The sequence below is a fragment of the Lolium rigidum genome, chromosome 1, assembly GCF_022539505.1.
Source record: "Lolium rigidum isolate FL_2022 chromosome 1, APGP_CSIRO_Lrig_0.1, whole genome shotgun sequence".
Classification (NCBI taxonomy): Eukaryota; Viridiplantae; Streptophyta; class Magnoliopsida; order Poales; family Poaceae; genus Lolium; species Lolium rigidum.
Genome location: NC_061508.1, coordinates 180,147,398 through 180,160,736, shown reverse-complemented (window position 1 = coordinate 180,160,736; position 13,339 = coordinate 180,147,398). Strand labels below are relative to the sequence as shown.

Here is a 13,339-nt window from a genome sequence, read left to right as displayed (position 1 = left end):
ATAATAGATTGAACAATCTCGAGATAAGTACATCTCGCTTAAATGACAATTATCACCATGTTCGTAATCGTCTTGAACAAGTCTTAGAGAATCCTAAACCTTCATTATGGGACCCTTCTGTTAAAATTGTTATCGGTGATCGAACTCTTCATGCCTACTGTGATATTATGTATGAATTTTGCCTTATGCCTGAAAACATTTATAAATCTTTGAAACTTTGGGGAGTCGATGAAGGGGGAGAAGAAATAGCTCTCATTGATAACTCTATTATAATTCCTAAGGGAATAGCTGCAGGTGTGCATACAACCATTCATGGAAGAACAATATCCATTGATTATCTTATTATTGAAACAGGAAAAATCATACTAGGAAGATCCTTGCTAAAACTATTGGGAGCAGTCATTGATGTGGGAGAAGGCACTCTGAAATTCACCTCTATACCAGGGGGAAATCATATATTTCCTAAACCAAAAGGAAAGAAAAACAATAAGAAAGGTAAGGATGAAGCCCAAGGTAAGGTTGACACACCGTCTCTCGATAATACTTGATTTGCACTTTCTGCGCCTAGCTGAAAGGCGTTAAAGAAAAGCGCTTATGGGAGACAACCCATGTTTTTACCTACAGCATTTTTTTGTTTTGTTGAGTCTTGGAAGTTGTTTACTACTGTAGCAACCTCTCCTTATCATGTTTTTGTGCCAAGTAAAGTTTCTATGTCAAAGTTGATGTTATATTTGGGATTACTGCGCAGAAACAGCATTGCTGTCTGTCACGAATCTGGGCACAGTTCCCTGTAGAAAATTCGAAAAAATCTGCCAATTTACGAGCGTGATCCTCAGATATGTACGCAACTTTCATTAGTTTTGAGTTTTTCCATTTGAGCAAGTCTGGTGCCACTACTAAATTCGTCTTTACGGACTGTTCTGTTTTTGACAGATTCTGCCTTTTATTTCGCATTGCCTCTTTTGCTATATTGGATTTATTTCTTTGATCCACTAATGTCCAGTAGCATTATGCAATGTCCAGAAGTGAAAATAATGATTGTGTCACCTCTGAATGTGTGAATTATTAATGATGCACTAACCCTCTAATGAGTTTGCTTGAAGTTTGGTGTGAAGGAAGTTTTCAAGGGTCAAGAGAGGAGTATGATATACTATGATCAAGAGGAGTGAAAGCTCTAAGCTTGGGGATGCCCCCGTGGTTCACCCCTGCATATTTTAAGAAGACTCAAGCGTCTAAGCTTGGGGATGCCCAAGGCATCCCCTTCTTCATCGACAACATCATCAGGTTCCTCCCCCGAAACTATATTTTTATTCAATCACATCTTGTGTTCTTTACTTGGAGCGTCGGTTTGTTTTCGTTTTTGTTTTTGTTTGAATAAGATGGATCCTAGCATTCACTTTGTGGGAGAGAGACACGCTCCGCTGTTGCATATGGACACATGTGTCCTTAGGCTTTACTCATAATGTTCATGGCGAAGTTTCTTCTTCGTTAAATTGTTATATGGTTGGAATTGGAAAATGCTACATGTAGTAATTCTAAAATGTCTTGGATAATGTGATACTTGGTAATTGTTGTGCTCATGTTTAAGCTCTTGCATCATATGCTTTGCACCCATTAATGAAGAAATACATAGAGCTTGCTAAAATTTGGTTTGCATATTTGGTTTCTCTAAGGTCTAGATAATATCTAGTATTGAGTTTTGAACAACAAGGAAGACGGTGTAGAGTCTTATAATGTTTACAATATGTCTTTTATGTGAGTCTTGCTGCACTTGTTCATCCTTGAGTTTGCTTCAAATAACCTTGCTAGCCTAAACCTTGTATCGAGAGGGAATACTTCTCATGCATCCAAAATCCTTGAGCCAACTACTATGCCATTTGTGTCCACCATAACTACCTACTACATGGTATTTCTCCGCCATTCCAAAGTAAATTGCTTGAGTGCTACCTTTAAAATTCCATCATTCACCTATGCAATATATAGCTCATGGGACAAAATAGCCTTAAAAACTATCGTAGTATTGAATATGTACTTATGCACTTTATATTTTATTAAGTTGCTTGTTGCGCGATAACCATGCTTCGGGGAACACCATCAACTATTGTTGAATATCATGTGAGTTGCTATGCATGTCCGTCTTGTCTCGAAGGTCTATCATTTTAGTGGTTGGAGCATGCAAAATTGTTAGAGAAGAACATTGGGCCGCTAACTAAAGCCATGAACCATGGTTGAAGTTTCAGTTTTGGACATATATCCTCAATCTCATATGAGAACAATAATCATTGCTACATGCTTATGCATTTAAGAGGAGTCCATTATCTGTTGTCCATGTTGTCCCTGTATGGATGTCTAAGTTGAGAATAATCAAAAGCGAGAAATCCGAAATGCGAGCATTCTCCTTAGACCTTTGTACAGAGCGGCATGGAGGTACCCCTTTGTGACACTTGGTTGAAACATGGCATGCGAAGATCCGGTAGTCCAAGTTAAGTAGGACGAGGTGCGGGCACTATTAGTATACTATGCATGAGGCTTGCAACTTGTAAGATATAATTTTCATAACTCATATGCTTTATTACTACCGTTGACAAAATTGTTTCATGTTTTCAAAATAAAAGCTCTAGCACAAATACAGCAATCGATGCTTTCCTCTTGAAGGACCTTTCTTTTACTTTTATTGTTGAGTCAGTTTACCTATCTCCTTCCACCTTAAGAAGCAAACACTTGTGTGAACTGTGTATTGATTCCTACATATTTGCATATTGCACTTGTTATATTACTTTATGTTGACAATATCCCTGAGATATACATGTTATAAGTTGAAAGCAACCGCTGAAACTTAATCTTCCTATGTGTTGCTTCAACACCTTTACTTTGATTTATTGCTTTATGAGTTAACTCTTATGCAAGACTTATTGATGCTTGTCTTGAAGTACTATTCATGAAAAGTCTTTGTCATATGATTCACTTGTTTACTCATGTCATTACCTTTGCTTTGATCGCTGCATTCATTTCATATGTTTACAAATAGTATGATCAAGATTATGATGGCATGTCACTTCAGTAAATTATCTTTGTTATCGCTTTTACCTCGCTCGGGACGAGCAGTAACTAAGCTTGGGGATGCTGATACGTCTCCAACGTATCGATAATTTCTTATGTTCCATGCTACTTTATTGATGATACCTACATGTTTTATGCACATTATATGTCATATTTATGCATTTTCTGGAACTAACCTATTAACAAGATGCCGAAGAGCCGCTTGTTGTTTTCTCGCTGTTTTTGGTTTCAGTAAATCCTAGTAAAGAAATATTCTCGAATTGGACGAAACTTTCGCCTGGGTCCTATTTTTGCACGAAGCTTCCGAAGACCGAAGACCTAACGAAGTGGGGCCACGAGGCAGCCAGGTGGCCGGCGCGGCCCAAGCCCCGGCCGCGCCGACCTATCCCCCGGGCCCCTCGTGTGGCCCCTCGCGTTGACCCTCCGCCTACTTAAAGCTTCCGTCGCGAAAACCCCAGCACCGAGAGCCACGATACGGAAAACCTTACAGCAGACGCGCCGCCGCGAATCCCATCTCTGGGGATTCAGAGATCGCTTCCGGCACCCGCCGGAGAGGGGATTCATCTCCCGGAGGACTCTACACCGCCATGGTCGCCTCCGGAGTGATGAGTGAGTAGTTCACCCCTGGACCATGGGTCCATAGCAGTAGCTAGATGGTCGTCTTCTCCTTATTGTGCTTCATTGTTAGATCTTGTGAGCTGCCTAACATGATCAAGATCATCTATCTGTAATACTATATGTTGTGTTTGTCTGGATCCGATGGATAGTGAGTACTATGATTATGGTGATTATCAATCTATTGTTTATGTGTTGTTTATGATCTTGCATGCTCTCCGTTATTAGTAGAGGCTCTGGCCAAGTTTTTACTCTTAACTCCAAGAGGGAGTATTTATGCTCGATAGTGGGTTCATGCCTCGCATTTACACCTGGGACAAGGATGTAAAGTTCTAAGGTTGTGTTGTGTCTGTTGCCACTAGGGATAAAACATTGATGCTATGTCTAAGGATGTAGTTGTTGATTACATTACGCACCATATTTAATGCAATTGTCTCGTTGCTTTGCAACTTAATACCGGAGGGGGTTCGGATGATAACCTCGAAGGTGGACTTTTTAGGCATAGATGCAGCTTGGATGGCGGTCTATGTACTTTGTCGTAATGCCCAATTAAATCTCACTATATTTATCATATCATGTATATGCATTGTTATGCCTTTCTCTATTTGTCAATTGCCCGACCGTAATTTGTTCACCCAACATGCTTTTATCTTATGGGAGAGACACCTCTAGTGAACTGTGGATCCCGGTCCTATTCTTTACATAGCATACAATTTATCGCAATACTTGTGTTTTATTATTTTCTTGCAAACATCTTCCACTCGATACGTTTAATCCTTTGTTACAGCTAAGCTTCGGTGAGATTGACAACCTCACCGTTTCGTTGGGGCAAAGTACTTTGGTTGTGTTGTGCAGGTTCCGCGTTGGCGCCGGAATCCTCGGTGTTGCGCCGCATCACATTTCGCGACCATCAACCTTCAACGTGCTTCTTGGCTCCTCCTGGTTCGATTAAACCTTGGTTTCTTTCTGAGGGAAAACTTGCCACTGTGCGCATCATACCTTCCTCTTGGGGTTCCCAACGGACGTGTACATTTACGCGCATCACCGTACTACTGCTCATATTCATTCATACCACTTGTATTTCACTATCTCTTCGCCGAACTAGTGCACCTATTAGGTGTGTTGGGGACACAAGAGACTTCTTGCTTTGTGGTTGCAGGGTTGCATGAGAGGGATATCTTTGACCTCTTCCTCCCTGAGTTCGATAAACCTTGGGTGATCCATTTAAGGGAAAACTTGCTGCTGTTCTACAAACCTCTGCTCTTGGAGGCCCAACACTGTCTACAAGAATAGAAGCACCCGTAGACATCAAGATGCTCTAACAAACTCCAGCCGGGTACCTACGTTTCTTTTCCTCAGGGAAGACTTATACCTAGCTTTTTTTCAAGGATACACCCTGGAAGGTAAATCAAAATTTTTAGAAGAAGAGGCCAAGACGGCCGAACAACGCCAACGAAAGCAATCCGATACAAACACGACGCCACACGGATTACAACACAACCCACACCATCCGAACAACAAACTCGCCTTGCACCGTCCAGAGGAGACGATACGCTAATCTACTAGGCCGCATCACGACCGAAGAAGGGAACTCCGGGAAGCCAACTCCAACTTCATGATAGCACAAGCCAACGCACCGCCCACCCAAAAGTGCCCAGGAACGGCGAGTGAACGGTGGGGCTGAACCAGATCGAAGGAGGCGTCGACCACGAAGAAGTGCCGCCGACGGTGTACATAGCGCCCCGGAAGCCCAAGCTCTGAGTGGCAGTGATACGTCTCAAACGTATCTATAATTTCTTATGTTCCATGCTACTTTTATAACAATACTTCCATGTTTTATACATACTTTACATCATTATTATATATTTTCCGGCACTAACCTATTAACAAGATGCCGAAGCGCCAGTTGCTGTTTTCTGTTGTTTTTGGTTTCAGAAATCCTACAAAGGAAATATTATCGGAATTGGACGAAATCAACGCCAGGGTCTTATTTTTCCGCTGAGCTTCCAGAAGACCGGAGGGGTTACGAAGAGGGGCCACGAGGGCCCGACACCATAGGCCGGCGCGGCCAGAGGGGGGCCCGCGCCGCCCTATGGTGTGGGCCCCTCGCGCCGCCTCCTGACCTACCCTTCCGCCTACTTAAAGCCTTCGTCGCGAAAACCCCCGTACCGAGAGCCACGATACGGAAAACCTTCCGAGACGCCGCCGCCGCCAATCCCATCTCGGGGATTCAGGAGATCGCCTTCGGCACCCTGCCGGAGAGGGGAATCATCACCGGAGGGCTCTACATCATCATGCCCACCTCCGGAGTGATGCGTGAGTAGTTCATCCTTGGACTATGGGTCCATAGCAGTAGCTAGTTGGTTGTCTTCTCCGCTTGTGCTATCATTGTTTAGATCTTGTGAGCTGCCTAACATGATCAAGATCATCTATTTGTAATGCTACATGTTGTGTTTGGTGGGATCCGATTAATCTAGAATATTATGTCAAGTTGATTATCAATCTATCATATATGTGTTGTTTATGTTCTTGCATGCTCTCCGTTGCTAGTAGAGGCTCGGCCAAGTTGATACTTGTAACTCCAAGAGGGAGTATTTATGCTCGATAGTGGGTTCATGCCTCCATTTAATCTGGGACAGTGACGAAAAGTTCTAAGGTTGTGGATGTGTCTGTTGCTACTAGGGATAAAACATCGATGCTTTGTCTAAGGATATTTGTGTTGATTACATTACGCACCATACTTAATGCAATTATCTGTTGTTTACAACTTAATACTGGAGGGGGTGAGGATGCTAACTCGAAGGTGGATTATTTAGGCATAGATGCATGTTGGATGGCGGTCTATGTACTTTGTCGTAATGCCCTGATTAAATCTCATAGTAATCATCATTGATATGTATTGAATCTTTATTTGTAAATTGCGCACCTGTAATTTGTTCACCCAGCATGCTATTATCTTATTGGAGAGACTCCACTAGTGAACTGTGGACCCCGGTCCATTCTTTTACATCTGAATACAATCTACTGCAATCATTGTTCTTTACTGTTCTTTGCAAACAAACACCATCTTCCACTCGATACGTTTAATTCTTTGTTTTCAGCAAGCCGGCGAGATTGACAACCTCACTGTTACGTTGGGGCAAAGTATCTTGATTGTGTTGTGCAGGTTCCACGTTGGCGCCGGTTTCACTGGTGTTGCGCCGCACTACACTCCTCCACCAACAACCTTCACGTGCTTCTTGGCTCCTACTGGTTCGATAACCTTGGTTTCTTTCTGAGAAAAAACTTGCTGATGTGCGCATCACGCCTTCCTCTTGGGGTTCCCAACGGACGTGTGCTTCACGCGTAATCAAGCTTTTTTTCTGGCGTCGTTGCCGGGGAGATCAAGACACGCTGCAAGGGGAGTCTCCACATCCAATCTCTTTACTTTGTTTTTATCTTGCTTTACTTTATTTTATTTACTGTCTTGTTTGCTTCATATTAAAAACACAAAAAAATTAGTTGCTTTACTTTCTGTCTTATTTACTAGCTCTATATCGAAAACACAAAAAAATTAGTTACTTTATTTACTATCTTGTTTACTTGCTCTATATCAAAAATACAAAAAATTAGTTACTTGCATTTACTTTATTTACCTTTTGTTTATTTCATCATGCTTCATCCTAAGTTTATTTTGAAAGATATATCGGTAGGTAGTGGATCTATCATTGGAAAAGATAATATAGAAGAATTTTTCACTCATGTTAGTAAGACTGAAGATTTTGAAGATAGATCCTTGGTAGAACTTGCTCCTGATTATGAAATTGCTACTGACTCTTTAGTGCACATGTTGGAAGCTAGATTTGTTAATCTTAATCCCATAATGCAACATATGTTTCTTACACTCGGTGATATGGAAGAAGGAGAAAATAAAGATTTTATTCTAGAAACCCTTTTAGAGAATTTGGTGATGTAGCTAGAGAAGCTAGGAAAGTCTTTATTCGATATAAGATGCTAGGCTTGTGTACCAATTTTGCAAATATTCTCGAAAAAAGGGAAAATGATAGGCTAATATACACTAATAAAGTCAATTGTGAGGGGCCAATACCTCATAAACTCATAGGAATGCACGAGCCATTAGATTTTTTTTTGATTGGATTGTCCCTGAAAATTTATTTGAGGAGGATAGTAAGCCTAAAGGTATTGAAAAGGGAGTTCCATACATAAATAAGATACAATGCATAGTTGAGAAAACTCCCAACTCCCGAGGTAATAAGATACAATGCATAGTTGAAGCAACACTGCCGTCGTCGGAGAGGGAGGTGTTGACCTCCGTCTCACCGCAAGAAGAACGGGGGCTGGATGGTGAGACTCCAGCCAGCCGCCGCCCGGCTGGCCGTCGACACCTCCATGATGCCCAGCAGCCGATGCCTACAGGCGTCCATGCGCCGGCCTGCACCCACGGCGGGCCCTGAGTTCCTGGCCGCCGCCGCAGGGGACACCTCCATCGCGGGGGAGAGCAGCACCTCCGCCGACCCGAGATGCGCCCATCGCCGGACTCCTGCAGCACCTCGCCGTCGGAGCGCCGCCGCATCACGCACCGCCGAAAGAGGAGGCCGCCACCACGCGAGGGAGAGGCCCCGCCGCCGCCGTCACCACTCGGGCTTTGCCCGGTGGGACCTCTGGCGGCGGCGGAGGAGGGGGAACACGGGGTGGGAGCCTAGAGTTTTTTTGGAGAGCGGGGGGGTCGGTTTTGAATCGCTTCCAAGTTGTAGTGATCTTGGAAGTCCCAAGGCTATACCTGGCTGTTTGACCAGAGTATAGCTAGGCTTAACATCTATTTATTTGGAGGCTATATATAGCTTCAATTTAATTCCGTTTAGCTGGGGGCTATCTTTATTTTAGTAATTTCGTTCAAATTTACTGAGATGGTAAATTTATTAAATCGACCCACCAAATTTCACAGAAAAACTAAGAGCAAGAACAATAGTAGAGTCAATCGCTGGTTCTATCACATTGCCATGTCACGTTTAGTTAATCTTATAGCCAACATGTATAATAGTAAGCTACAAAAAAATACTGCTTTAGTGGTACATGGCCCACCATTTACCCTCACAACATGCATATGAGCATGTGCTAGAGCTGACATTTCCATTAGAGCACACACCCCTTCTCCCCTTATCTCTCATCCAACTCAGCCAAAATAAAATATTTAATTTCTTAGAGCCAGCTGACTAGGTTCTATTATACATGCTCTAAGGAAACTTCGTTTTAGTTGAATGTATTCAGTTTCCAAACCTACTACTTGTAGCTCGGTATTCTACATTCTATATATGGCATCGGTTCTAACTCAAGCTCTCCACAGTGCAAACATCACTTTGAAGCCCTATCGCAAGTAGAACCATTTTGCTCGGTCTCTTATCTTCATCCTTCCATGTTATACATGCAAAAATGTGGGAAAACGATCTAATCCCCCCGGGGGATGGGGCGCGTCGCATCCTCCGGTTCGGTGGCCGTTCGATGGCCTCATCGCGCGGCGTCCGAGCGCCCACCACGTGGAGTGTCAGCGAGACCTGGGCCCACCCACGTGCATCCGCCCATCCTCTCCCTTATCTTCTTCCTTTGACTCGCAACGCACAGAGGCCGGCACGCCGCTGAGCAACCACGCGCCGCCGCGCCCAGCCACGCACGCGAGCTCGGGCTTCCCGCACGAGCCTCCCGCGACGCGCCGTCACGCGCCGCCACGCCCCAACAACTCCCGCAGCCGTGCCCCAGCCATGCTCTGGGTGCCGTCGCGCGCCGCCTCGAGGTGCGGCCATGGCGCCCCGAGGTCCTGCTCTCCTCGTTGCCGGCCAAGTAGCCTCCCGCATGAGCTCGGGCCGCCGCGCCCAGCCACGCGCGCCGCCGTGTCGCAGCCGTCGCGCGCCGCCGATGTGCGTCCACGGAACTTGGACCTACGCACCCTAGCGTTGCTACCGGTGTAGGCAGAGTTTGCTACCGCCTCTGGCTCAGCCTCATCTGCTTCGTCCGACGTGCCCTCGCCCTGGAGCCCGCGTGTGCGCCTCCCCTGCTCGTCCCGGAGCTCGTCGCTGCGCCCAAGCCCCTCCTCTTCTCGACCCGACATCACGCACCATGTTGTTTGCTCCCGCTCCGGTCGAGCGGCTCCGCGCATCATCTCCATCCCCAGGGAACCTCCCCTCCAGGTGCTCTCGCGCGATTTCCGGAGTTGTTGTTGACGGTTCACGGTGCTGCTACCTTGAATGTCTGTCGTTGCTACCCGCGGAGGCCGGTTTGTGCTACCTTAAGTGTCTAGTGTTGCTACCGGGGGAGGGCAGCTTTGCTACCTTAGGTGTCTAGCGTTGCTACTAGCAGTGGTGGGTATTGCTGCCATGGGTGGACGGAGTTGCTGCAACCATGGGCGGCGCTGTTGCCGGCTGCAACCGAGCTCTCCGTTGATGTCTCTGATGATTTGCAACACATGAATATTTTTTTTGCTACAACTTTTTTGCGGTATTGCTACAATTGAACAATATGTTTGCTATGGGGGTATCCAGCGGGTCTCCAGTAAGTCCTCCGGCGAGTTTCCCGTCGATGTCTCCGACGATATCCAATTTTGCTGCAATAGCACAACTTTTTTGCTACACTGAAGCAAAAAAACGGGATTTTTTGCTACCCGGCAGCAAAAAGGACACGTGTCAACACGGGAAGCAGGGGGCTGGGAAATCAAATCCCCCGGGGGATTCCTAGCACTGCCCAAAAATGTGAGCCTCAGTCTTGATACATATGCCTTGGGATTGGAAGACGTTAGGAAAATTGTGTTAGGTACAAACTCATAATATGTACCGACAAACCAAATGGTACCACCTGTCCGATATCCCTTTCGCACTTCATTCCAATTTGAAACGCCGAGTAACCGAGGCGTCTTTACCTCCTCCGCAAGTGGAGCTATGTCGGCGAACCGTTGGTCTAGCATAGTTTATCGTGATCCTAACTTGAGTTATTCTTGAGTGTTGTATATAGGGAATCTACCTGCCACAGCTCTTGGTTGCCAATTATTTCCTGGCTAGAGGAATACTATGTTCCGCTAGAAGAAAGAAGCAACTAACCGGACTAGTAGCAAAAATTAACTCCGAAATGCATTTTGGCTCATAGGTTTATATGCATCCATTATCTAAAAACCATAATTTGAAATGTCAAAAATTCTGAAAATAATTCTATTTGTACACCGGTGCATTATATGTCCACACACAAAGTTTCGTGAAAGAATTACATTTTTTGTGACTTGCGTAAGAAAGATATTGGTGCTCCAAAATAGCTTCTCATGAGATATTTATCTGTATTTTTTTGACAACCCAGAAAAAATATCTTTTCTCCACAAAATTTTGTGTACTAACATAGTATGCTCACATCTCCATCCAGGATTTTTTCCAGAATTTTTCGACATTCTGAAATACACTTAAAATTTATTATTTATAATAGATGCATTTGGATGCATGAGACAAAACACCATCTCCGAAATGCATATTGGCACATATGTTTAGATGTACCTTCGTCTATGTTCGAAACATAAATCAATTGAAGGGTAGTTTGTTCCAAAGCTAGCCGAGCACTATTGACCGAAGGGTTAAGGTTTGGCCATAAGTTCGAGGGAGACGGGCCACTAATGAAACAGATTGTCACCATGACAAGAGTTCATAGACACGTTTGCATACGGATTTTTTTTTTGTTACGATCTTTCTAATGTATGACGTGTGTTGTTTCTATCAGATATGTGTAAGTTTTATGTATCTTTGCATTTTCAAACATGACTTGGCTTACAATATGCTCTCTTATGTGTACTTTCCTTCTGCTCTTAAAGTCTGCATCGAGCGTTAATTTCTCTTTTTTACCTGTTGCGATGACCAAAGTTTAGTAGACATCTTTTACTTTGGCTGGAGGCGGCACAATTCAGAACATGGAGGCACAAGTTTACCATAGAAGTTGAAAATGGTCCTCGCAGTATCGACGCTCCACATCCAAGAGCGAGAGGGCATGCGGGATTCTTCGGCGATAACTGGGTGCGGTCGGTGCATGAGCGAGCGATGGTCTTCATGGCGTCTCGTTTTCTTACTTTGGTAGTTTGGGTTGACTATTGATGTATGGTGTATCATGTTCTCATGTTCAGCTTCTAGTTGATGGCTTATCTACATCTTAGTTATAGTTTTTATTACTACGGGGTTTTATTTAAAGAGGAGCTAAAACCTATTTCGAGAAAAGAACGCGATACGGAGAAGAAACAAGCGAGCCTATTTAACCTGGCTGTTTTGAGTTTCAGAAACAAACAGAATAATTGTGTGCCAACTTCGACCTGGATTTGTGGCATATCGTTACGGAATCGATCGTCTTAACATTTCTATCGCATCTACGCTCTCTCACTCTGCCCAAAATTCCTGAACTTTGCAAAACAGAGGCAGGTCCAAATGATCACGCCGAACTGAGTTCGTTTCGTTGATAACAACGTGGACACGGAGTCCAGTAGCTTACAAATAATTAAATATTTTTTTAATTAATTGGTCACACTTATACAGGTAACACTGTAATCTGTACAACATGTGGTCGCAGTTAGAAACATGTCATCAAAACCCAAAGAACACGCATTCTCAGGCGAAACAAGAATCATCGTCGAACGGTTTCATCTCGCGATTGATTCCCTAGCGCCATACGATGGTCTCGAAGCAGTCGATCCCGTCGAACTCCGGCGCAAACCGCGGCCGCCTTGTCTCCTCTTGCGGCGGAATCTGCGACTGCGATTTCCCCTTTCTGCCTAGCTGCTGCTGCTCTGCCTCCGCCGTCTGAGCGCCTTGCTGCCCCACCGGGGCTTCCTGCAGCTTCACGCCCCGCCACGACAGCCGGGCCCAGCTGCCGCCGGTGGCGTCGGAGCCGGGGGCGATGTCGGCCGGCGAGGCGCTGAGGATGGAGAAGGCCAGCACCTTGTCCATGACCGATGGATTGATTCCTTGAACAACTGCGGTGTAGCCGACGCTTTCTTGCACGCTCGCTGAGTTTGCTTGCTTGGAAGAATCGATTGCTTTGGTTTCTTGCTTGGATTGGTGATGAAGGGAGAGAGAGAAGGGAGGCCGGGTTATATACGGCGAAGCATGAAGGGGAAAGGAAGGTTTGGCCATGGCGGTTCCGTGCGCTGGAGGAGTCCAGAATATTCGTGGACGCGGAGGAGCGCCGAGACAGGGCGAGCGAGCTCGTGACGCACGCGGGGTGGCGTGCAAGTTACGGCTCGCGGTTTCGCGTGGCGCGCGTTTTCTGTGCTGCCTTGTTTGGCCGGGTCCACCTTTGACATGCTGACGTGTTGACCATCTCCCACCAGGCATGTACGCTTACACTTCCGGAATTGCTCCACACACGACAATACACATACGAACCACGTACGATGTTTCTCCATAGTACTAATTTTCCTCTGGCAAACCAAGCTAATCAACATCAGCCCCGCTACCCTACACGCTACGCCAAGTCCCAGCCCGATACAAAACAACACTCGTAAGAGCATCTCCAGATCAGCGTCCTCAAAGCGTCCCCAAGGGATTTGGCAGCGCGCCGGACAAAAAAGAGTTCCAGCCGCGTACCCCAAAGCCCATTTTTGTCCGGCGCGGCCCGATACGGTGTCCGGCGCCCCGAGCCCGTCCCCGTCCCA

General features: G+C 45.4%; 1 protein-coding gene across 1 annotated transcript; it reads right to left on the bottom strand.

The window, feature by feature from the left end:
- Positions 1-12,260: 12,260 nt before the first annotated feature.
- On the bottom strand, positions 12,261-12,868 carry LOC124682781. Its single transcript, XM_047217398.1, has 2 exons — positions 12,528-12,868; positions 12,261-12,497 (listed from the first exon to the last, which is right to left on the bottom strand). The coding sequence occupies exons 1-2, from the start codon at positions 12,816-12,818 to the stop codon at positions 12,345-12,347; spliced, it is 444 nt and encodes a 147-aa protein (XP_047073354.1). The 5' UTR covers positions 12,819-12,868; the 3' UTR covers positions 12,261-12,344.
- Positions 12,869-13,339: the final 471 nt, after the last annotated feature.